Raw genomic sequence first — 26306 nt, 5'->3', positions numbered from 1 at the left:
TACCCCCTGAAGATCAAGAGGGAGGTCGCCCTGGTACTACATAGCAGTCACGTTAGGCTGGGACAATTCCTGTTTACAGAGGACTATAAAACCCCTGCCCCGTCTTCACTTGGGGCTGATGCCATTTTAGGCCTCAGCCTGTCTGCATGCAGGCGCTCATTAAAACAGCGTGTTGCTCCACACCGCCTCGTGTTGTCTGTTGGCGCGCTCTCGTGGTTCCAACCAATGCAAGAGCCTTGCACTGATGACATGTCCCCAGGGTGGTTGGGCCACAGCTTGGTTTTATACATTTTAGGGAGATATGAGACACCAATCAATATATGTAAGAAGCACCTTGGTTCTTCTGGAAAGGTGGGACAACTTGAAGCAAAGGCAGGAACACTCCAAGCGGGGAGGGAGTTTGCTGGGCACAGAAAGGTGAGACACTGGAGGCTGCATTCTTTTGAGTTTCTGATCAGCCTTTCCAAAGGAGGCAATGAGATATGCATCTATCTCAGTGAGCAGAGGAGTGACTTTGAATAGAATGGGAGGCAGGTTTCCCTTAAGCAGTGTCCAGCTTGACTTTTCCTTAGTGATTTTGGGGCCCAAAATATTTTTCTTTCACATGGGCAACATGGGAGGATCACTTAAGCTCAGGAGCCAGAGGCTGCAGTGAGCAGAGGTCACACCACTGAGACGCTGTCTCAAGAAAACAAAACTAGGCTGGGCACGGTGGCTCATGCCTGTAATCCCAGTACTTTGGGAGGCTGAGGCAGATGGATCACAAGGTCAGGAGTTCGAGACCAGCCTGACCAACATAGTGAAACCCTGTCTCTACTAAGAATACAAAACACCCAGGGAGGCGGAGGTTGCAGTGAGCCGAGATCGAGCCACTGCGCTCCAACCTGTGCCACAGAGCGAGACTCTTGTCTCAAAAAACAAACTAAACCAAACCCACTTTTAGGCCTGGAGTAGTGGATCACGCTTGTAATCCCAGCACTTTGGGAGTCTGAGGCAGGCAGATTGCTTGAGTCCAGGAGTTCGAGAGCAGCCTGGGTAACATGGTGAAACCCCATCTCTACAAAAAAATTTTTAAAAAGCTGGGCATACAGCCAGCCGCGCCGTCCGGGAGGGAGGTGGGGGGGGTCAGCCCCCCGCCCGGCCAGCCACCCCAACCGGGAGGTGAGGGGCGCTTCTGCCCGGCCGCCCCTACTGGGAAGTGAGGAGCCCCTCTGCCGGGCCACGACCCCGTCTGGGAGGTGTACCCAACAGCTCATTGAGAACGGGCCATGATGACAATGGCGGTTTTGTGGAATAGAAAGGCGGGAAAGGTGGGGAAAAGATTGAGAAATCGGATGGTTGCCGTGTCTGTGTAGAGAGAAGTAGACATGGGAGACTTTGCATTTTGTTCTGTACTAAGAAAAATTCTTCTGCCTTGGGATCCTGTTGATCTGTGACCTTACCCCCAACCTTGTGCTCTCTGAAACATGTGCTGTGTCCACTCAGGGTTAAATGGATTAAGGGTGGTGCAAGATGTGCTTTGTTAAACAGATGCTTGAAGGCAGCATGCTCGTTAAGAGTCATCACCACTCCCTAATCTCAAGTACCCAGGGACACAAACACTGCGGAAGGCCGCAGGGTCCTCTGCCTAGGAAAACCAGAGACCTTTGTTCACATGTTTATCTGCTCTGCTGACCTTCCCTCCACTATTGTCCTATGACCCTGCCAAATCCCCCTCTGCGAGAAACACCCAAGAATGATCAATAAAAATAAATAAATAAATAAATAAAAATAAATTGTACAAAAATATAGATTTTCCCCTATCCCCTACCCCTGGAAAGTAATATACTGAAGTCTCATCATATTCTTTTGGGGATTCCAGTAATTAAAATCTCTAGTGAATAAAGACCTGTTTCAAAAAAAAAAAAAAAAAAAGCTGGGCATAGTGGTGCACGCCTGAAGTCCTAGCTACTCTGGAGGCTGAGGTGGGAGAATCGCCTGAACCCAGGAGGCGGAGCTTGCAATGAGACGAGATTGAGCCACTGCACTCCAGCCTGGGTGACAGACTGAGACCCCTTCTCAAAAAAAGAAAAACAACAAAATATCACTGAACTCCAGCCGGGACAGAGTGAGACCCCTTCTCAAAAACAAAACAACAAAATACCACTTGTAACTGCAGCTAATCACAGCATGGATATTCGGGGCCACTTGAGTCAGTGCTCCTGGCTTGCAGTCCATAAACTTGGCCCAGAGAATCTCTACTTACATGAGTTTTGCTCCTGCTTCTTTTTTCTGTTTTTGAGACAGAGTCTCGCTCTATTGCCCAGGCTGGAATGCAGTGATGTGATATCGGCTCACTGCAAGCTCCACCTCCCAGGTTCATGCCATTCTCCTGCTTCAGCCTCCTGAGTAGCCGGGACTACAGGCATCTGCCACCATGCCCAGCTAATGTTTTGTATTTTTAGTAGAGACGGGGTTTCACCGTGTTAGCCAGGATGGTCTCGATCTCCTGACCTCGTGATCTGCCCGCCTCGGCCTACCGAAGTGCTGGGATTCCAGGCGTGAGCCACTGCGCCTGGCCTCCTAAAGTGCTGGAATGACAGGCGTGAGCCCCCGCGCCTGGCCACCCCTGCTTCTTCCTTTAGGTCAGCACCTGCTAGGTTTAAGACATTGTGGGCGGGGACAACAGAAGGGATATTTTCAACCTTTTTTGGTAAGAAGAGTTGTTTCTTTTTTTCCTCTGCCCTATCTTATAATGCTAAAAGAGTTGCTTCTTTATTTTTATTTATTTATTTTGAGACAGGGTCTCACTATGTTGCCCAGGCGGGTCTCGAACATCTGAGCTCGTGACCCTCCCATGTCAGCCTCCCAAAGTGCTGCGATTCCAGGCATGAGCCAATGTGCCTGGCCAAGAGTTGCTTTTTATTTTATTTATTTATTTAGAGACGGAGTCTCACTCTGTTGCCCAGGCTGGAGTACAGTGGCATGATCTTGGCTCACCGCAACCTCCGCCTCCCAGGTTCAAGCAATTCTCCTGCCGCAGTCTCCCAGGTAACTGAGATTATAGGCCAGCGCTATGATGCTTGGCTAATTTTTGGGTTTTTAGTAGAGACGGGGTTTCACCATGTTGGCCAGGCTGGTCTCGAACTTCTAACCGCAGGTGATCTGCCCACTTCGGCCTCCCACAGTGCTGGGATTACTGGTGTAAGCCACCACGTCCGGCCTCCAAGTTTCTATTTTACATTTCTCATCTCCATCCTGCCAGGTGTCTATTCCGCATAGTACTGACTCATTTGCTCTGAAGGATGAGCTGAGGAGTTCTCCTGGGCTACCTCCCAAGTTCCTATTTGTGTCCTCCAGGTTCTTGGTTTATCTTCTGTTTACTTGTTAGGGTTTATAACACTCTCATTCTGTCTTGTAATCTCCATAGTTGTTTAGCCTTAATTCACAGGCAAATAGGTTCTAAGTTCTCCCCCAGTACTACTGTGGCCTTCAATTCTTGATTTTTTTCTTTTTCTTTTTTGAGATGACTTTCACTCTTGTTGCCCAGGCTGGAGTGCAAGGGCGTGGTCTCGGCTCACTGCAACTTCTGCCTCCCAGGTTCAAGCGATTTTACTGCCATAGCCTCCCAAGTAGCTGGGATTACAGGCGCCCGCCATCATGCCCAGCTAATTTTTGTATTTTTAGGTAGAGATGGGGTTTCGCCATGTTGGCCAGGCTGGTCTGAAACTCCTGACCTCAGGTGATCCACCCGTCTCAGCTTCCCAAAGTGCTGGGATTACAAACATGAGCCACCGTGCCTGGCCCAATTTTTGAATTTTTAATGTTAGTTCATCTCTTGTTTGGCTGGATTTCACTGTCTAGTTTTCCTCCCACGAAGGGCTTGAGGAGGTGACAGAGTCTCTGAATACAGGCAGTTGAAAGATGGCATATATGGGCCAGCACGGTGGCTCCTGCTGTAATCCCTGCACTTTGGGAGGCTGAGGGGGAGAGATAGCTTGAAGCCAGGAATTTGAGACCAGCCTGGCCAAAATGGTGAAATCCTGACTCTAGTATAAACACAAAAATTAGCCAGGCGTGGTGCCCTTTCCTAAAGGATTGGCCTCAGCCACTTACTCAGCCTGAGGCTGCTCTGAGACTGCAGTGGAGAGCCAAGGGGCTGTGGCTTCCTCAAACCCAGATGCTGCTTCAGCCCCAGTGCCTCTCACACCCATCCGGAGGCCTTGAGGACTGCCCTCCAGGGCTCCCTCCACCAGTGCCCTGTGCTCCTGGCAAAATCCCTTTCGACATCCAGGTTAGGCATCATGTCCTTCAAAGCCTTCTCTGATGAATCCCCACCTTTGCCTCTCCCCAGACAGCTCCCCTGCCTCTGCCTTCTACGTCTGTTATCCGGCACATCGCCATGCATCTGTCTCTCAGCTGCCCCCTTTCCCAGGCCATACACTCAGAGAAGGCAGGCTGTCTCGATCATGTCTGAACCCGTGGCCGAGGCATAGTGCCTAGCATATAGTAGGCATTTCAAATAATGTTTACTACAGACAGGTCTCTAAGGGTGAAAATTACACTAGAAGGAACACTGTTTTAGCAGTTGTGAATTTTTTATATCCTATTGCTTCAGATCCGTTCTAGAATAAAGGCCAAGGTCAGGGGGAAAGGGAAGGAGGGTCAGGGAGAGAAGGTGGTAGAACCAAGGAAGCTGAGCACTTAAAACACCCACTTATTTAATTAAATTAATTAATTTATTTTTTGAGACGGAGTCTTGCTCTGTCGCCCAGGCTGGAGTGCAGTGGCACAATCTCGGCTCACTGCAAGCTCTGCCTCCTGGGTTCACACCATTCTCCTGTCTCAGCCTCCCGAGTAGCTGGGACTACAGGCACCCACCACCACGCCCGGCTAATTTTTTTTTTTTTGAGACGGAGTCTTGCTCTTTTGCCCAGGCTGGAGTGCAGTGAGGCTATCTCGGTTCACTGCAAGCTCTGCCTCCTGGGTTCACGCCATTCTCCTGCCTCAGCCTCCCAAGTAGCTGGGACTACAGGCGCCCGCCACCACGCCCGGCTAATTTTTTGTATTTTTAATAGAGACGGGGTTTCACCGTGTTAGCCAGGATGGTCTCGATCTCCTGACCTCGTGATCTGCCCACCTCAGCCTCTCAAAGTGCTGGGATTACAGGCGTGAGCCACCGCACCTGGCCAATTTTTTGTATTTTTAGTAGAGACGGGGTTTCACCGTGTTAGCCAGGACGGTCTCGATCTCCTGACCTCGTGATCTGCCCACCTCAGCCTCCCAAAGTGCTGGGATTACAGGCGTGAGGCACTGCACCCGGCCTCCGACAGAACGTGGGAAATCACATAGACCCAAACAATGGCCCCTTGGGTGACCACTGTATTGCCACCAGATGGACTATCAAGAAGTCATCTGCAGTGATAGCTACAAAATGCAGAGCTGTGCTTGGTGCTGGCTATTGGGTTTTAAGCCCTTCCAATGGGTGGAGGAGAGTAAACCAAAATCCCAGAAAGACTAGCCCAACAGGACTAGTTCTAAGGGAAGAACTTTATTTTTTTGAGACGGAGTTTTGCTGTTGCCCAGGCTGGAGTGCAATGGTGCAATCTCCACTCACTGCAACCTCTGCCTCCTGGGTTCAAGTGATTTTCCTGCCTCAGCCTCTCGAGTAGCTGGGATTACAGGCATGCACCAACACGCCCGGCTAATTTTGTAACTTTAGTAGAGAGGGGGTTTCACCATGTTAGTCAGGCTGGTCTCAAACTCCCGACCTCAGGTGATCCATCCGCCTCAGCCTTCCAAAGTGCAGGGATTACAGGCATGAGCCACCACGCCCAGCCTGGAAAGAACTTTATACAAGTCTCATGCTTTATCTTAAAAATATATGCAAATCAAAATATATTCATGTTCATTTTAATATTAAGGGAATTTCCATTTCCAAAGCATCACCACCCATCACAGTAGTTCCACGGATCCCAGCTTGAGAACTATTAAATGAAAAACCAAAAAATGCAAATAGCAGGATAGAAAAGTTGTAGGTACATTAAAATGGTTACACCTACCACCACCACTGGGGAATCCTGTAAGATGTTAATGGCTGGGCATGGGGGCTCACGCCTGCAATCCCAGCACTTTCTGGGGCCGAGGCAGGCAGATCTCTTGAACCCTGTCTCTACAAAAAATACAAAAATTAGGCGGGCATGGTGGCCAGTGCCTACAGTCCCAGCTACAAAGTGGGCTGAGATGGGAGGATTGCTTGGGCCTGGGAGGACAAGGCTGCAGTGAGCTGAGGTCGCACCACTCCTCCGGGCAAGAGTGAGGCTGTCTCAAAAAAAAAAAAAAAGGCTGGGTTAGCATAGTGGATTTTAGGTAAGTTTACTATATTCTTTTTGGTAATGTAGTTTTACCACTTTTATTATAAAAAATGTGTTTAGAAGAATCTGGCTGAGTTGCTAAGTCTCCCGTGTGGTAACACAATCTGAGGCAGATGACCACAACACTAGTTTTCAATTTTGATATTTAAAAAAAAAATTTTTTTTTTGAGATGCAGTCTCACGCTGTCACCCAGACTGAGTGCAATGGCATGATCTCGGCTTACTGCAAACCCCGCCTCCCGGGTTCAAGCGATTCTCCTGCCTCAGCCTCTTGAATAGCTGGGATTACAGGCATGCACCACCACAGTCGGCTAATTTTTGTATTTTTAGTAGACACAGGGTTTCACCATGTTGGCCAGGCTGGTCTCAAACTCCTGACCTCAAGTGATCCATCCGCCTTGGCTTCCCAAAGTGCTGGGATTACAGGCGTAAGCCACCGTGCCCTGGCCCTCACCTACATTGGTTACTTTCTCTAAGTCAGACTGGGGGTCTGTCTCTGCAGAGTGCTGGGGGAGTGTGCTCCATGTGATGCACAGGAGCCCCCCACATTGCCCCCAAAGGTGTGACTTAAAGTTATCTATCACAAGGGATGGGAGGTTACTTGGCCAACCCAGAAACCCTAAATAGGTAAAATAGCTCACTGAGTGCCTGTGGCCAGCGGGGAGCAACTTCGTCCCTGCACTGCACGAAACTTCACCTCTTCCTACTCCGTCCCTGTACTGCACGAAACTTCACCTCTTCCTACTCCGTCCCTGCACTGCACGAAACTTCATCTCTTCCTACTCCGTCCCTGCACTGCACGAAACTTCACCTCTTCCTACTCCGTCCCTGCACTGCACGAAACTTCACCTCTTCCTACTCCGTCCCTGTACGCACGAAACTTCACCTCTTCCTACTCCGTCCCTGTACTGCACGAAACTTCACCTCTTCCTACTCCGTCCCTGTACTGCACGAAACTTCACCTCTTCCTACTTCGTCCCTGTACTGCACGAAACTTCACCTCTTCCGAATCTCACCAATGAAAATGTCCTCAAGTTTATATAAAATATCTAACAGAGGCAAACAAAACAATTCCCTTCCTTTTCTGATGGTAAAATACTGCAATACAATTCGTTTGCAATGCAGTAGTTAGAATTAGTAACATTCCTGTTCCTTTTTGTTGATTGAGTTTCACTCCTGTTGCCCAGGCTGGAGTACAATGGCACGATCTTGCTCACTGCAACCTCCGCCTCCCAGGTTCAAATGATTCTCCTGCCTCAGCTTCCTGAGTAGCTGGGATTACAAGTACCCACTAGCATGCCTGGCTGATTTTTGTATTTTTAGTAGAGATGGGGTTTCACTATGTTGGCCAGGCTGGTCTCAACTCCTGACCTCAGATGCTCCACCCGCCTCGCCCTCCCAAAGCGCTGGGATTACAGGAATTATCCACTGCACCTGGCCAAAACTCCTGTTTCTAATGATCAAAAACCAGGGCTGTAGGATTAGAAGTCACTATTACTGGCTGGGTGCAGTGGCTCACGCCTATAATCCCAGCATTTTGGGAGGCCGAGGCAGGTAGATCATGAGGTCAGGAGTTTAAGACCAGCCTGGCCAAGATGGTGAAACCCCATCTCTACTAAAAATACAAAAAAAATTAGCCAGGCATGGTGGCGCGAGCCTGTAGTACCAGCTACTCAAGAGGCTAAGTAAGGCAGGAGAATCACTTGAACCCAGGAGGCGGAGGTTGCAGTGAGTTGAGATTGTGCCGCTGGACTCCAGCCTGGGCAACAGAGACTCCATCTCGAAAAAAATAAAAGAAGTCACTATTACATTATTGATACTCAGCTGATAATCAGTTTAATGCTAAATTGACTAGGCTGAGCACAGTAGAATCACACCGCTCTAAAGCACTTAAAATTCTCTAATTATATGGATTTGCCCAGTGATTCATAACCTTAAGAGTTTAAGAAAAATTCCTTGCACATAGTAGATATTCCAAAATATATGTTGGATAATCAGTGTTACTGTTGCTAATTCACCACTCACTGTAAAAAGTGTGAAAGTGGCCGGGCGCAGTGGCTCACGCCTGTAATCCCAGCACTTTGGGAGGCGGAGGTGGGCAGACCATCTGAGGTCAGGAGTTCGAGACCAGCCTGGCCAACATGGTGAAACCCTGTCTCTACTAAAAATACAAAAGTTAGCTGGACCTGGTGGTGAGTACCTGTAATCCCACCTACTCGGGAGGCTGAGGTGGGAGAATCACTTGAACCCAGGAGGCGGAAGTTGCAGTGAGCCGAGAATGTGCCACTGCACTCCAGCCTGGGTGACAGAGTGAGACCCTGTCTCAAAAAAAAAAAAAAAAAAAAGGTAAAAGTGAAACCGATTATGCACAGTGGGCCTTGTGACTCTTGAGTGGATTTTATTTTTGCACTCCAGGATGCAGTGAAGACGGTGGAAGGTTCATCTTCACACCGAAGGCCCTCAGTGTCGAGGTGACTCCCGGCCTGAGGAGGGCTGAGGCATCCTGAATTTTGAGAGTTCGAGGTTGAGGTCTAAGAAGGTGTACGTGCTGTAGTCATGATGCTGCAGGTTCTTGTAGGTAGTGTTGTCAAACGGCTCAGCAGGCACTGGGGCTGGCTCTGCGGAGGAAACACAATGCCCATGAGACCAACACAAGGACAGCTCTTTATGAATGACTCGGTTCACACACAGGCGCTTACCTACCAAGCATTCTTCATTAACCCTATCTGTGAACAGCTCTTTATGAATGACTCGGCTCACACACAGGTGCTTACCTACCAAGCATTTTTCATCAACCCTATCTGTGAACAGCTCTTTATGAATGACTCGGCTCACACACAGGTGCTTATCTACCAAGCATTCTTCATCAACCCTATCTGTGAACAGCTCTTTATGAATGACTCAGCTCACACACAGGCGCTTACCTACCAAGCATTCTTCATCAACCTATCTGTGAACAGCTCTTTATGAATGACTCGGCTCACACACAGGTGCTTACCTACCAAGTATTCTTCATCAACCCTATCTGTGAGGAACAAATTGTCTAATTAAAAAAGAAAAGCCTACAAAAGCCACAGTAAAGAAAAAGAAAGATATTACTTGGAAGTTTATTCTAAAACATACAGCCTTCCAATTTAAGAAATGGAATAGTTATTACAATGTGTTTTTTTTTTGAGATGGAGTCTCGCTCTGTTGCCTAGGCTGGAGTGCAGTGGTGCGATCTCAGCTCACTGCAAACGTCCACCTCCCAGGTTCAAGTGATTCTCCTGCCTCAGTCTCCCAAGTAGCTGGGATTACAGGCGTCTGCCACCATGCCTGGCTAATTTTTGTATTTTTAGTAGAGACGGGGTTTCACCATGTTGGCCAGGGTGGTTTCGATTTCCTGACCTCAAGTGATCTGCCCGCCTCGACCTCCCAAAGTGCTGGGATTACAGGTGTGAGCCACCATGCCAGGCCATACAATGTGTCTTAACATCTTAGTTTGTATACTTCTAGGCTTCTCAAAAGTTTGAAAATGCCTAGAACAATTATAGCAGGACTTTCAGGTAACTTAGAGATGCATGATAAAATCTACCTCTATTAGAAATCTGGGCTGGGCATGGTGGCTCACGCCCATAATCCCAGCACTTTGGGAGGCCGAGGTGGGAGGACTGCTTGAGCTCAGGAGTTCTAGATCATTCTGGGCAAAATAGTGAGACTCTGTCTCTACAAAGAATAAAAAATTAGCAGGGGCCAGTAGCAGTGGCTCACACCTGTAATCCCAGCACTTTGAGAGGCTGAGGCGGGCAGATTGCTTGAGGCCAGGAGTTTGAGAGCAGCCTGGCCAACAAGGTGAGACCCTGTCTCCACTAAAGTTACAAAAGTTAGCAGGTGTGGTGGCATACTCCTGTAATCCCAGCTATGTCGGGAGGCTGAGGCACAAGAATTGCTTGAACCCAGGAGGCAGAGATTGCAATGACCTGAGACTGCATCACTGCACTCCAGCCTGGTGACAAAGTGAGACTCTGTCTCAAAAAAAAAAAAAAAAAAAAAAAAATTAGCAGGGCATGGTGGCACACCTGTAGTCTCCAGCTACTCAGGAGGCTGAGGTGGGAGGATCGCTTGAGACTGGGAGGGGGAGGTTGCAGTGAGCTGAGATCACATCACTGCACTCCAGCCTGTGGGACAGAGCAAGTCTGTCAAATAAAAAATTTTTTTGAAAAGCTTAAACTAAAGGAGCCTTCTGAATCTCTGATACAAGAAAATTAGATAAATTCTAATAACAACAACACAGCATTTAAACATTTGGTAATTCGAAACTACAAGTAGGGGTTGAGGCAAAAGAAGTACTGGTCTCCTGCAGCAGGACACACAATATAACATAATGGCAAAATCAAAACCAGCACGGGAACACAGGCTGATATTTGGGTTAAGATTTGTACTGACTCAATTTCTGTAAATCAGGTCATTAGGTCTGTCTTAACTTCCATTCATGCTCCACAAAAAAATAACCTAAATACATTTATTTTCTCACGATTTCAATTAATATCAAAAGCTCTGTTTTTCATTTTTAAGTTATGTTAAGCAAAAACGATGTCTTATTTAAAGAGCTGGCATCCTTCCGATCTCCACAAGGTGAGTATCTTCGGTGTGGTGTAGGGACACCTTCAAAGCAGAACGTACTATTTTAGTTACTATAGGGAGGGCGATAACTGACCAAGATGTGGATTACAAAACTCTGATCTAAAACCACTCTACCTGGAAGGCCAGTACTGGGGCACGGACTGCCTAGTGAGACCACGGCCCCACACAGACACGGCTCTGCAAGGTGGGCTCTGCGCATGCGCACTGAAGATAGTTAAGAAACAACACACCCGTGAAATATTAGAACTTTCTCTTCAGAAAGGTTTGCAGTCTGAAAACTCCCAATTCTGTTTTTATCCTGCGAGTTGTGTTATTCGTCTCCATTTTAGAGCAGGAGTGAAAGCAGCAGCATCAGGAAATGCAGTTCCTGAGGGCTGGGAAGTCTGGCAAGCACCAGCACTTGGCGTACTGATCAAAGAGCAGACGGAGAGGGGGGAAAACACATAGATCCTGTCGCATAATGAACCAAGAACAAGAAGGCATCACGTAAGGCACATAAGGCAAGGGGCGGCGGTACAGAGGATGGAGAGCAGACACAGGACGGAGCCGCGCTTGTTAGGGATCATGCACTTTAGAGAAGTCTTCAAGAAGAGCCATGGATTCTAAAACGGAAGCTTGCCTTTTCATGTTTGCCACGACCCACCTAAAGCACATTGCATCTTATCAAGTTTAGTGCTCAAGAAAATGGTAACACAGCTGGGCGCAGTGGCTCACGCCTGAAATCCCAGCACTTTGGGAGGCAGAGGCAGGTGGATCACCTGCGATAAGGAGTTCGAGACCAACCTGACCAACATGGCAAAACCTTGTCTCTACTAAAAATACAATAATTAGCCAGGCGTGGTGGGAGGCACCTGTAGTGGCACCTACTCAGGAGGCTGAGGCAGGAGAATCGTTTGTACGTGGAAGGTGGAGCTGGCAGTGAGCCAAGATTGCGCCACTGTACTGCAGCCTGGGTGACAGAGTGAGATTCCATCTCCAAAAAAAAAAAAAAAAAAAAAAAATGGTAACATAATAGGAATAAATACTGTTGCCCTTTAAAAGCCTTCACACGCTAGGCACGGTGGCTCATGCCTGTAATCCCAGCACTTTGGGAGGCCGAGGCAGGTGGATCACCTAAGGTCAGGAGTTCGAGACCAGCCTGGCCAATATGGTAAAACCCTGTCTCTACTAAAAATACAAAAATTAGCCAGGGGTGGTGCCACACGCCTGTAATCCCAGCTACTCTGGAGTCTGAGGCTGGAGAATCACTTGAACCCAGGAGACGGAGGTTACAGTGAGCCAAGATTGTGCCATTGTACTCCAGCCTGGGCAACAAGAGCAAAACCCATGTCAAAAACGAACAAACAAACAAACAAACAAAAAACAAAAAACAAAAACCCTTCATAAAATGTCTTCTAGAAGAGTAAAGCAGCCCATATGTGTTTTCAGTTAACCGGAGAAGGAAATGCTGTCCAGGGGAAAGGATGCGTATGCAGCAGCTGCCCTGTACAACACCTACTGCTTTAATTCCTGAACTGTGAATCTGCCCTGTGCACAGGATGCTGAAAGTAATCATCTAGTTTACCCAAAGACTCTCACGCCAAGTGACTAGCTACTGCTCTTCACCTATGCAAGTTAAAGCGGAGGCTCCCCTTTTCACTTAGCGAGATGCCCCACAAGGTCATCAATGAACACTTGGACACCTTCAAAAGTCAGTGGTGACAATGTTAAGCTGCCAGTTTTCAAAAATTATACTGGTTAAGAAATAGTCAAGAGTGCCAAGGACATACTCTTTAAGATGAAGGTTGGGGGCCGGGCGCGGTGGCTCAGGCCTGTAATCCCAGCACTTTGGGAGGCCGAGGCAGGCTGATCATGAGGTCAGGAGATTGAGACCATCCTGGCCAACATGGTGAAACCCCGTCTCTACTAAAAATACAAAAATTAGCTGGGCATGGTGGTGGGGGACTGTAATCCCAGCTACTCAGGAGGCTGAGGCAGGAGAATGGCTTGAACCTGGGAGGCAGAGGTTGCAGTGAGCCAAGATTGCACCATTGCACTCCAGCCTGGAGATGGAGCAAGACTCTGTCTCAAAAAAAAAAAAAAGATGAAGGTTAAGCAGGGTGGGGTTGCTCACGCCTGTAATCCCAGCACTTTGGGAGGCCGAGGCGGGTGGATTGCCTGAGGTCAGGAGTTCGAGACTAGCCTGGCCAACACGGTGAAAACCCATCTCTACTAAAAATACAAAAAAATTAGCCGGGTGTGGTGGCCTGCGCCTGTAATCTCAGCTACTTGGGAGGCTGAGGCAGGGGAATTGCTTGAGATGGAAGTTGTCGTGAGCAGAGATCGCGCCACTGCACTCTAGCCTGGGCAACAGAGCAAGACTCCATCTTAAAAAACAAAAAAAAAAAAAAAAAAAGAACGTTAAATATTTTAGGGATTCTGAATATAAAGATGTGGATTGTCCATAATTAAGACATACTTTCTGCCTGGCTAAGACAGTGTTACAGGCCATATTTCTAGTACAGAATTTGACTAATTGTAACACTGCTCTACAAGCATATGTAAATTAGTTCTTTTGCCTCACTACCCTAAAAAGGGTGCACTTGGGAGCGCGAGTCAAGGTATACCCTGTGTGCCTCCTCGGTCGTCCCCTGGCGCGGCTGCATCTTCCATGGCCTCGCCCTCGGCCTCAAGCTTCGGCGCTGCTGTCTTTTCATGGAAACCATGGTTATTCTCAACAGGAACTGTCTCCAAATTGCTTGGTGGTATCTGATCTTCCACGATTGCCTCTCCACGCTTCAGGTGCCCTTCTATTCCCTGCGTCCCTGAGGTTTCCTTTCTGGGCAGGGGAGGGGCTGCCTTGCGCTGGGGCTCTGGCACGGGTTTTTCCAGATGCCCCTCTGCCGCCCCAGGAGGACTGGCTTGCAGCTGCCCCTCTGCTCTGGCCTCTTCTGCCAACACAGCAGGCGCTGGGCTGCCCTTCGGTGGCGCAGACAACCCTGATTTTGTGTGGACAGGTAAGGGTCCTTTAACTTCAAATGGCTTTTGGCTTTCTTTATCTATTTCATTTAATCTAAATGTTTTCTGCAATTGTTTTTCCTTTAAACTTTGCTTCAAAAACTCTTCATCTACTTGAGATCTGGGCATTGTGGTTTTTGGTCTCGCATTTTCCCTGCCTTCTGATGGCTTAGCAGGGGACCCTTTCTTCTTTGGCTGGTGGGGCTTCTCTGGATCAGTGATGTCCACATGCGGCTTCTGCAGCAAGGTTTTCTCTTTTGCTGATACTGTAACTCGGGGGGCTCTGTTTTCAAAGGAATGAGAGGCCTCTGGTTTTCGAAGCCCCCCTCTGCCTTTGCTCACCACTCGAGGAGTGACCTCTGAAACATCAGCCTCATCATCAGATTCAGAATCAGAGGAGCTCGATGAGGATGAAGACGAAGGCGACGTCACTTTCCGACCCACCTGACGAGCTTCTGAATCAGAGCCCTGTTTTCTGAATGGAGACAGAACTTTCTGTGGAAACTCTACCAAAGTCTTTCTTGACAAAAATTTCGGAACCCCTTCATCTGTGAATAGCACGCTGCCACTGGGACTGGGACTAGCTACCTTCCTGCCCTTATTCACAGCTGGCGGGTAAGAACTGGGTGAAGATAAGTTTTTAGACAATTCAGCTGCTGTCTGGGTGGCTAGGAGCTTGCCCCTCTCCTTTGGTTCCACTACATCTAGGAAACGGCATAAAGAGGAATGTTATTTAACAAAACAACTTAAAACTCAGTCAAAATTACAGACATTTCATGACACATTACTTATTACTGACGGTATCTTCAATGCAATCATCCTAAGACAGGTCCCATAGAAACCCACCAAGCAACCAACTGAGGACGGAAAATGTTCAGAAAATCATCTGCTTTAGTACTGAACGTGAACAAACTTTTTTCCTTGACATTATTCCCTAAACAATACAACAACTATTTACATGGCATTTACATTGTATGAGGTATTGTAAGTAATCTAGAGATGATTTAAAGTATACAGGAGGATGTACTTAGATGATATGCAAATACTGCATCACTGTATATCAGAGACTTGAGCATCTGCACATTTTGGAATCCTGGTGGGAGGGGTGGCCTAGAACCAATTCCCCTCAGATACTGAAGGATGACTGTATAATAAAACACAAAACTACTGACCTAAGACTAGCTGTGTAGGCCTATCTCACAGCCTGAGATGGGGACTTTCAGAGACTGTTTCTCTTCTCTCAGAGACCATAACAAACTATGTAAAATAAAGGTTTACAAATACTATACTAGTAATTAGTGAAAGCAGGAATTCGCCTTGTTGCTTCCCTATCACCTCTCAAAATAGAACTCAAATTTCCTGAATCTCTTTTCTGCTTAGTTGAAAAGTGAGGGCATGGCCTTCAAGTTTTTAGTGATCCCCCTATCAAAAGTAAAAAGGGTTAGGGTGTGAAACATAGATTAGCAACCTTAAAATACTTCCACATCTTGTCAAAATATCACAAAACTAACTTTGGAAACAAGGCACATTCAGAAACAGAGGTGCATTTAAACATTACATTAGAGAATAAAGTTACTCAAATTTTATATGGTAATGGAAACCTCTACAGGTGTTTCACTATAAAAAGTTTTTTTTTATTTTTACTTATTTTATTTATTTATCTAATTCTTCTTTTGAAATGGAGTTTCACTCTTGTTGCCCAGGCTGGAGTGCAATGGCACGATCTCCAGTCACCGCAACCTCTGCCTCCCAGGTTCAAGCAATTCTGCTGCCTCAGCCTCCTGAGTAGCTGGGATTACAGGCATGTGCCACCACACCCAGCTAATTTTGTATTTTTAGTAGAGACGGGGTTTCTCCATGTTGGTCAGGCTGGTCTCAAAGTCCCGACCTCAAGTGATCTGCCCGCCTTGGCCTCCCAAAGTGCTGGGATTACAGGCATGAGCCACCGCGCCCGGCATTTTATTTTTAAATAAACACATGAGAATCAAGAATTTTCAGAAGGAAGACAGCACAGTGATTAAAATATAAACTGCACTGCCAGAATGCCTGGGTTCAAATCCAGGCTTCTCCGCTGACACCTGTGTGGACACTGCATGACTCAGGCAGCTCAGTCCCTCCAGACCTCAACTTCGTTGTCTATGACATGGGGATAACAGCAGCATCTACTCCCTGGGTTGTTGAGGACTGGGGAAGATGAGATATGGGAAAAGTGCTTAGAACAGTGCCTGGCACTGCTTGTTATAATTTGATATGTAAAATTTCGTTTTCTTTTTTTTTTTGAGATGGAGTCTAGCTCAGTCACCCAGGCTGGAGTGCAGTGGTGCAAATCTCGGCTCAGTGAAACCTCCGCCTCCTGGGCTCAAGTGATCTTCCTGCCTCAGCCTCCCGAGTAGCTGGTACTACAGTTGTGTGCCACCACGCCTGGGTAATTTTTTTTTGAGATGGAGTTTCACTCTTTTGGGTCAGGCTAGAGTGCAATGGCGTGATCTTGGCTCACTGCAACCTCCACCTCCTGGGTTCAAGTGATTCTCCTGCCTCAGCCTCCCAAGTAGCTGGGACTACAAGCATGCACCACCACGCCCGGCTAATTTTTTTTTGTATTTTTAGTAGATACAGGCTTTCACAATGTTGGTCAGGCTGGTCTCGAACTCCTGACCTCAGGTGATCCACCCGCCTCAGCCTCCCAAAGTGCTGGGATTACAGACATGAGCCACTGTGCCTATTTTTTTACTGAGCCACTATTTACACTGTGTGTAAATAGAAATTACATGAAATTTCTATTTCCAGATATTCCTTACTTTTAAAACTGAAACAAGGACTTCAAATGGATAATTAACTGTGGCTTCTGGACATACTCTTCAAAAAGCTACACAGAAATTACTCAGTCAACAATTTATTACTGACTGTTGCAAAATTAGGCCTGGGTACTGGATTCAAGGAAAGCAGCAAGCTAGAGAGCCCAGCGGTTCCCCAAGGTGCACCTCCAAGAACACCCAGCCCCTGACATCTGTGCCGGCAGCCTTCCTCAGGGAGAACGCATGTGCTGGGGAAAGCTGGACACCTCTGATGAAATAAGGCACAGCATGTCCCATCGCGCCAGGGTCTTGTCCTGTGGCAGACACTCTGACTAGAGATGTGACTCCAAGGATGAGAGCTTTGGGTACCTCACTTGCATGCAGGAAACTTCTGTTAGAGCTTCCAAAGCCACTTCTGGCTGAGAAAGGTTTGATCTGGCAATGTGCCATGGAGGGTGAAAAGTTCCTCTGTATCTTACACTTACCAACTACCAACACTTCAGGGGAAAATATGGGCCTGCACGTGTCCATTTACAAGCATTATTTATTTTTCTTTGTACAGGGATTTCTTGTTTGTTTGTTTTGAGATGGAGTGTCGCTGTGACACCCAAGAAGCAGTGCAATGGCACAATCTCAGCTCATTGCAACCTCTGCCTCCTGGGTCCAAGCGATTCTCCTGCCTCAGCCTCCTGAGCGGCTGGGATTACAGGCGTCCGCCACCATGCCCAGCTTTTGTATTTTTAGTAGAGACGGGGGTTTCACCATATTGGCCAGGCTGTTCTCGAACTCCTGACCTCAAGTGATCGGCCCGCCTTGGCCTGCAAAAGTGCTGGGATTACAGGTGTGAGCCACCACACCCAGACTCAGTATTTATTTTTGTCGAGACAGGGTCTCACTCTATCACCCAGGATGGAGTGCAGCAGTGGTGCAATCATAATTCACTACAACCTCGACCTCCTGGGCTCAAATGATCCTCTCGCCTCAGCCTCCTGAGTAACTAGGACCACGGGTGCACGCTACCATACCCAGCTACTTTTTAAAGTTTTTTCTAGAGATGGGTTTTCACTATGTTGCTCAGGCTTGTCTCAAACTGCTGAACTCAACTGATCCTCCCGCCTCAGCTTCCCAAAGTTCTGGGATTATAGGCGTGAACCCCCATGCCCAGCCTGTACAGGAATTCTTTTAAAAATTATGAGATACATGGCCAGGTGCGGTGGCTCATGCCTGTAATCCCAGCAACTTTGGGAGGTTGAGGCAGGAGGATCATCTGAGGTCGGGAGTTCAAAACCAGCCTGGCCAACATGGAGAAACCCTGTCTCTACTAAAAAATACAAAAAATTGGCTGGGTGCAGTGGCTCACGCCTGTAATCCCAGCACTTTGGGAGGCCAAGGCGGACGGATCACGAGGTCAAGAGATGGAGACCAACCTGGCCAACATGGTGAAACCCCGTCTCTACTAAAAACAGAAAAATTTGCCGGGTTTGGTGGCGGGCACCTGTAGTCCCAGCTATTCGGGAGGATGGGGCAGGAGAATGGCTTGAACCCAGGAGGCGGAGGTTGCAGTGAGCCGAGATCATGCCACTGCACTCTAGCCTGGCGACAGAGTGAGACTTTATTGCAAAAAAAAAACAAAAAAACAAAAAATTAGCCAGGCGTGGTGGCGAATGCCTGTAATCCCAGTTACTTGGGAGGCTGAGGCAGGAGAATTGCCTGAATCAGGGAGGCGGAGGTTGTGGTGAGCCGAGATCACGCCATTGCACTCCAGCCTGGGCATAAAGAGCAAAACATCGTCTCAAAAAAAAAAAAAAAAAATTACAAGATACAACTGTTCTGTGTATTGATGAGCTTTGTTCTGAAAACTGTCCTCCCATCTGAAAGCTCTCTGCAGTGTGTGCAGTAGCTATGTGTATCCCACTGCAGCCAGTCTCACAACCACCCAGCAAGGCTGGCATGATCATCCTGCTTAAGCACAAAGGAACCGAGGCTCAGAGGCCTGCAGGGCCCGTCAAGGCCAGAGGCAGGAGCTCCATGAGAGCCCAAGGCCCACTCCCAGGTCAGTGTTCCCCTCCCCAAACCACACCCCAGATGGCCACAGAATGAAGCACTCCGTTTCCACTCACACACAGACGCATGTATTTAAAAAGGGGGCTCTTTGGCTCTGCCATGATATTTTAAAATTCATTTAATCCAAATTCATAAGTCTATGATGTAGGATTGCAGACGCAGACTAAAATTCACCAAAGGAGAGGATAATGTTAGCAATGAAATTCAACTAATTGTTCATCAGTAAACATTTAGAGAATGTCAAAAACATGCCAGGTAGGCTGGACACAGTGGCTCACACCTGTAATCCCAATACTACGGGAGTTTGAGGCAGGGAGATTGCTTGAGCCCAGGAATTCAAGACCAGTCTAGGCAATACAGTGAGACTTCGTCTGTATGGAAAATGAAAATATTAGCCAGGGTGTGATGGTGTGCGCCTGCAGTCCCGGCTACTCCAGAGGCTGAGGTGGGAGGATCACTTGAGCTTGGAAGGTCGAGGCTGCAGTGACCTATGCTTGTGCCACTGTACTCCAGCCTGGGTGACACAGCAAGGCTCTATTTCAAAAAATAAACAACAACATCAACAAAACATGCCAGGGATATGCCAGGAGTGGTGGTATGTGCCTGTAGTCTCAGCTACTCAGGAGGCTGAGGTGGGAGGATTGCTTGAGCTCAGGAGTTTGAGGCTGTAGTGAGCTATGATTGTGCCACTGCACTCCAGCCTGGGAGAGAGAGCCAGAGCCCCTCTCTTAAAACAAATAACATAAAAGGAAGAAGAGAAAAAAACAATGATTGAAAAACGAGGCAGGAGTCATAGCACAAAACTAAATAACATTCCCGTGGAATCCAAGCCTCAAGTCCACACACTGTGAGAGGCAGTCAGGGGCTGGCACTCTTTGTATAAATACAAATATTTTAAAAGTTACCAGTGTTCTGTGCACAGACCAAGGAGGAAGAAAACAAAAGAATCTAAATACTTTCAAACATTAAAACTGAGGAAATAGTATATTGATGAAAATAAAACCAAACTCAATTACTATTCTACAACCCCATATAATGATTAAAGATTTAGGGCCGGGCGCGGTGGCTCACGCCTGTAATTCCAGCACTCTGGGAAGCCAAAGCGGGCGGATCACAAGGTCAGGAGATCAAGACCATCCTGGCTAACATGGTGAAACCCCAGCTCTACTAAAAATGTAAAAAATTAGCTGGGCATGGTGGTGGGCGCCTGTAGTCCCAGCTACTCAGGAGGCTGAGGCAGGAGAATGGCGTGAACCCAGGAGGCGGAGGTTGCAGTGAGCCGAGATTGCGCCATTGCACTCCAGCCGGGGCAACAGAGCAGGACTCCATCTCAAAAAAAAAAAAAAAAAAAAAGAATTAAAGATTTAGGCCGGGCGCAGTGGCTCACGCCTGTAATCCCAACACTTTGGGAGGCCGAGGCGGGTGGATAACAAGGTCAGGAGATTGAGACCATCCTGGCTAACATTGTGAAACCCTGTCTCTACTAAAAATACAAAAAATTAGCCAGATGTGGTGGCACGTGCCTGTAGTCCCAGCTAGTCCTGGACTGGGATTAAGCAATGCCTGGAAAACCACAGATGGGTCTCAAAGAGACTGAAACAAAACAAAACAAAACAACTCAGCATCAGAGGATGGAAAGTAAGGTGGCTTTCTGGCAAGCTCACTGTGCCGGGGCCATCTAAATGCCACAGAGCCTTTATCAAGGCATCACTCACTTCAGGTTGGGGTTTGGCATTTAGAAAATACAGGAAAAACCATTTCAGGGCTAAATATTGAGTCAAAGACTACGACATGACTGAAATGTTTGGTCTAAAATCTGTTATAGATCTTGTGTCTTGTATAATCTGGACACTGCTGAAAAGGAAGAAGCATAAATTACGTAGCTAGTAAAACTCATTGTTGTGCTTTGAAGGCTGACTAATCTATTTTCTTTTTGCATTCTCTTTCCCTTATGACTACCATCAAAATCTTACTTTTTGGTGGACTTTGCTTCTTGGAATTCTGTGGCTGACCCTTTTCACTCTTCCCTGATTCCGCAGACAAAGAAACCGTAGGAGCAAGTCCTCGAAACACCTGGGCTTCCTGGAGCATAGTCTGACAAAAGAATTAATGAATATGGATGTTTAGAGTAATGCCATTATAATAGCTAGTACTATATATGAATATATATATATATATATTTTGAGTCAGGGGTCTCTCTCAGTCGTCCGGGCTGGAGTGCAGTGGCACAATCATGGCTCACTGCAGCCTTCAACTCCTGGGTCCAAGCGATACTCTGACATAGCTAGGACTACAGGCACATACTACCATGCCTGGCTAATATTTTTTATTTTTTATAGAGATGAGATCTGGCTATGTGGCCCAGGTTGGTCTCAAACTCCTGGCCTCAAGAGATCCTGAAGCCCCGGCCTCCTGAAGTGCTGGGATTGGTCAGGTGCGGTGGCTTACGCCTATAATCCCAGCACTTTGGGAGGCTGAGGTGGGCGGATCACTTGAGGTCAGGAGTTCTGAGACCAGCCTGGCCAACCCCGTCTCTACTAAAAATACAAAAAAAAGGCTGGGCGCGGTGCGACTGTAATCCTAGCACTTTGGGAGGCCGAGGCGTGTGGATCATGAGGTCAGGAGATCGAGACTATCCTGGCTAACACGGTGAAACCCCCTCTCTACTAAAAATACAAAAAATTAGCCAGGCATGGTGGCGGGTGCCTGTAGTCCCAGCTACTTGGGAGGCTGAGGCAGGAGAATGGCGTGAACCCAGGAGGTGAAGCTTGCAGTGAGCCAAGATCGTGCCACTGCACTCTAGCCTGAGCGACAGAGCAAGACTCTGTCTCAAAAAAAAAAAAAAAAATTTAGCCAGGCACAGTGGTGCATGCCTGTAGTTCCAGGTACTGCAGAGGCTGAGGCAGGAGAATTGCTTAGACTCAGGAGGTGGAGGTTGCAGTGAGCTGAGATCGCGCCACTGCACTCCAGCCTGGGCAACAGAGTGAGACTGTCTCAGAAAAAAAAAAAAAAACAACCAAAGTGCTGGGATTGTGTGCATGTAGGTACCATGCATATGAATATTACATATTACCACTACATGTAAGTGCAAAACATTCACATGGTATATACTTCTAATGGTTATTACAGTTTTCATAATGTATGTATATTATGGACATTTTGTAAAATACAAAAAGGCTGCAAGAAGAAAACACCCGAGTTCAAGGACAATCACTATTAATATTTGGTTTAATAAAACTTCAACCAGACGTTCTCCAGTGTATTTTTTTTTGTCGTCTCCAATTATTTATTAACCTACAAAATACTACGTTTCTTCTTTTTTCTTTCTTTTTTTTTTTTTTGGAGACAGGGTCTCACTCTGACTCCCAGGCTGGAGTGCAGTGGCTCAATCTTGGCTCACTGCAACCTCCGCCTCCTGGGTTCCAGCGATTCTCTTGCCTCAGCCTCCCAAGTAGCTGGAATTACAGGTGTGCACCACCACACCTGGCTAATGTTTTTGTATTTTGTTTTTTGAGACGGAGTCTTGCTCTGTCACCCTGGCTGGAGCACGGTGGCGCAACCTCGGCTCACTACAATCTCCGCCTCGTGGGTTCAAGCGATTCTCCTGTCTCAGCCACCCAAGTAGCTGGGATTACAGGCACGCACCACCATGCCCGGACAAGTTTTTGTATTTAGTAGAGACGGGGTTTCACCATGTTGATCAGGTTGGTCTCGAATCCTGGCCTCAGGTGATCCACCCACCTCGGCTTCTCAAAGTACTGGGATTACAGGTGTGAGCTACCGCGCCTGGCTCTTTTTGTATTTTTAGTAGAGACGGGGTTTCACCATGTTGGTCTCGAATGCCTGACCTCAAATGATCCGCCTGTCTTGGCCTCCCAAAGTGCTGGGATTACAGGCGTGAGCCATCTGCCAGGCCCTATGTTTCTTTCTGTAAAATGTTTTCTTATCCTTAGAAAATAGAGTAGAAGAAATACTATCTGGCCACTAAAATGATGTAGGTATATAAAAACTGCTTCAAAAGTGTCTATAATATAAATGTGATATTTTATATTATGCCAACTCACTCAGCATATACTCACTAAGGCCTATTAAGTGCTAGACAGTACAATGTTCTAGATGCTGGATACAGAACAGAGGTGCCTGTATGTGCACATATAAACATGAAAACGTGTATGTTCATGATTGTAAGCATGAGTACATGTGCTTATGTGAACATATAAAAGTTGACAGAAATCGTTAGGAACTAGATGCTTGAAGGAGTAATGGTAGACTGTCAATGAATTTCCCTATCTGTACTTTTAAATTATTCTGCAGGCTGAGGCACGAGAGTCGCTTAATCCCAGGGGGCAGAAGTTGCAGGGAGTTGAGATGGTGCCATTGCACTCCAGCCTGGGCCTGGGCGACAGAGTGAGGCTCTGTCTCAAAAAATATATATATATATAAAATATATATTATATATTTATATATAAATATATTATATATAATATATAAATATATAATATATTATATATAATATATAAATATATAATATATAAATATAAAATACATATTTATATATTTATTATATATAATATATATTATATGTAATATATAATATATAATATATATTTATATATATATATACACACACATATATATTCTGCAGGGAATAGTTACTGCTTTTGTAATAACAGCCATTTTAAAATTTGTAAGAGAGGGAAGTGGCCTTAGCCTTATTTTATTTATTTATTTATTCTGTCCCCCAGGCTGGAGTGCAGTGGTATGATCTCGGCTCACTGCAACCTCCGCGTCCCGGGTTCATGGGATCCTCCCACCTCAGCCTCCCGAGTAGCTGGGATTACAGGAATGCACCACCACGCCAGACTAATTTTTTGTATTTTTTAGAGACAGGGTTTCGACATGTTGGCCAGGCTAGTCTCGAACTCCTGAACTCAAGCGATCCGCCTGGCTCGGCCTTCCAAAGTACTGGGATTACAGGCAAAATCCCAAAGTGCCCGCGCCCGGCCTTGGCCTTAGCTTTTTATTTGCAGAAAAGAAAGCCCTTCTTCCCCTTTTCACACGTCAGGTCATGTCAGCTGGCTTCTCAACGGCTGTAAGTTACCAAGTTAACCAGGTCCCTGAAAGTTCCCTCATTTCCTCTCTTGGCTAAATGGAGTCACTGTCCTTCAGAGAAGCCGTGCGGGAGCCGCACAGCGGCTGACCCCAGCGGCGCGGCAGCATCACCTGGGAACGTCCACCCGTGTCTGCCGCCAGGAGCGCCCGTCGGCACGGGGCACGCCAGCCTCGGCCTGGGCCTCGGGCAGCGGCGGCGGCGGACCGGCTCGGGGGAACCGCGGGACGCTCGCTGGCCACACCCGGCCTGGCCCCGTGGCCGTCAGTCCTGGGCCCAGGGAGCGGGGTCAGCGGCCCAACTAGGACGGCTAGAGGTCGCGGACAGGCCCGGACCTGACCAGCACCGCGCCCCCTCACCCCATCCCCTACGTAGGCTCCGGGCCGCGCAGCCAGCCCAGGCCGGCTCCTCCTTTACCTTCAGCGCCCCGGCTCGTCCTTGCCGCAGCAAACACCGGGCAGCCATGGCGGTGACAGCGGGTGCACCAGGCAGGGCCACGGCAGCTGCGCGCGCACCCGCGCCTGAACACCCGCCCCTTGGACCGAGTGCGCCAATTACAGGCCAGCTGGGGGCGGAGCAGAGGCCGTGAGTCTGCGCGCGCATCCCCAGTAGGGCTAAGTGCTTCCCTTGGGGCCACGCCCCGGATCAGGACCACCAATCACAGGCAGCAGCGTGAAGGGCCCGTCACCGGCTGGTGCCGATCCCTGTGCCCTGCGGGCGCCTGGGCGTTGTGGCGGGGGCGCGGCGGAGACCTGCGGGGGCTGCTGGGCACCCGTCTCAGGCGTCTGCGCTGGGCCGGCCTGAATGTCCACCCGAACGCTTCGCACTTCTTTGCCCTTGTCCTCGCAGCCTTAAATCTGCGACCTTCCCTGGGGGCACAGTCTGGTCCTACTTGATTGATAGTTCTGTGTTTTGAGAGGTTTAAAGCTCTTCGGCTCGCGACCTCGGCGCCCACACCACGCGCCCAGCTCCCTCACCCTCTGTCGGCAACGCGGCCACCACTGCTCACTGCCCCTCCTGCATGGCCCCTGCCAACGCTAATACCAGAGTTAGGCCGATTGGAAATGGAAGCTTTGTTTCACCTGTTTATTTAGCAAAGAGTTCGCCCCCAACGTTAGTCGTAATTGTGGAGTCGGTGTAATTAGTTATTAGCTTCTTTCTCTGCCTCTTGAGTTCTCTGCCTTCCGCCGCGTGCCCAGAGCCCCATTCGCATTTCATCGGAGATGGACGTGCCCACACCTTCAGCTTCCACAGGGGAAGAGGCCCTGCCACAGTCATTTAAATGGATTGTGTAGGGATTCCTGACTCACAGCTAGCGATTCATTGAGGTGGCAAGATAAACTGGCGGAATGAGGCCTTTATCAAAGGCCTTTATCAAAGAGGAGTCTGCAATCAAGTAAATGCAAGGGCATCTGCCACCATCCACCCTGGGAGGCAAAGAGAATAACCTTAGATCTTAGGATAATCATGAGAAGGGATCCTTTGTCCCTAAAGGGAGAAGGAAAAAAAATGCCAAAAGATTTTTTTTTGTTTAAATTTTTTTTTTTTGAGACGGAGTCTTGCTCTGTCGCCCAGGCTGGAGTGCAGTGGCGCCATCTTGGCTCATTGCAAGCTCCGCCTCCCGGGTTCACGCCATTCTCTTGCCTCAGCCTCCCGAGTAGCTGGGACTACAGGCACCCACCACCACGCCCGGCTAATTTTTTGTAATTTTTAGTAGAGACAGGGTTTCACCGTGTTAGCCAGGATGGTCTCCATCTCCTGACCTCGTGATCCACCCGTCTCGGCCTCCCAAAGTCCTGGGATTACAGGTGTGAGCCACCGTGCCTGGCCTAAATTTTTTTTTTTGAGACAGAGTCTTGCTCTGTTGCCCAGGCTGGAGTACAGTGGCACAATCTAGGCTCATTGCAAGCTCCACTTCCTAGGTTCAAGCGACTCTCCTACCTCAGCCTCCTGAGTAGCTGGGACAACAGGCATGAGCCACCACGTCCGGCTAATTTTTGTATTTTTAGTAGCGACGGGGTTTCACCATGTTGGCCAGACTGGTCTCGAACTCCTGACCTCAAGTGATCGCCCGCCTCGGCCTCCCAAAGTGCTGGGGTTACAGGCGTGAGCCACTACACCCGGCCAGATTTTTTTTTCTTCACCACTAGGCTAATTCTGTTGTGTCCAGGGAAAAGGTCATGCTCGCCCTTGTGAGATGTACTTAATAATTCACAGGTTAGTAACAAATTTGGGGATCCTGATCTGGAATTGGAAGATCCACGTCACCCTCCTTCATGGACCTGGAGCTCCCCACTTCCACACCACCACCAGCGGGCACATGCAGCAGATGTTGACATCTTGCTGGAGTTGCAACACTCAAGA

At 48.0% G+C, this 26306-nt stretch overlaps 1 protein-coding gene across 2 annotated transcripts; it reads right to left on the bottom strand.

Annotated features, from left to right (window-relative positions):
- Window positions 1-8731: 8731 nt before the first annotated feature.
- On the bottom strand, window positions 8732-24514 carry NDUFV3 (NADH:ubiquinone oxidoreductase subunit V3). Of its 2 annotated transcripts, XM_003823867.5 has the most exons (4): window positions 24360-24514; window positions 20806-20926; window positions 13583-14677; window positions 8732-8971 (listed from the first exon to the last, which is right to left on the bottom strand). In XM_003823867.5, exons 1-4 carry the CDS (start codon window positions 24405-24407, stop codon window positions 8814-8816), a joined length of 1422 nt encoding a protein of 473 aa, XP_003823915.3. In that variant the 5' UTR covers window positions 24408-24514; the 3' UTR covers window positions 8732-8813. The 2 variants fall into 2 exon arrangements, with proteins under 2 accessions (XP_003823915.3, XP_008975832.3); XM_008977584.4 differs by lacking the exon at window positions 13583-14677.
- Between the last annotated feature and the right edge of the window lie 1792 nt (window positions 24515-26306).

Source organism: Pan paniscus, chromosome 22 (genome assembly GCF_029289425.2).
Source record: "Pan paniscus chromosome 22, NHGRI_mPanPan1-v2.0_pri, whole genome shotgun sequence".
NCBI lineage: Eukaryota > Metazoa > Chordata > Mammalia > Primates > Hominidae > Pan > Pan paniscus.
Note: the sequence above shows the minus strand (reverse complement) of the source record. Positions and strands in the feature narration are given on the sequence as shown.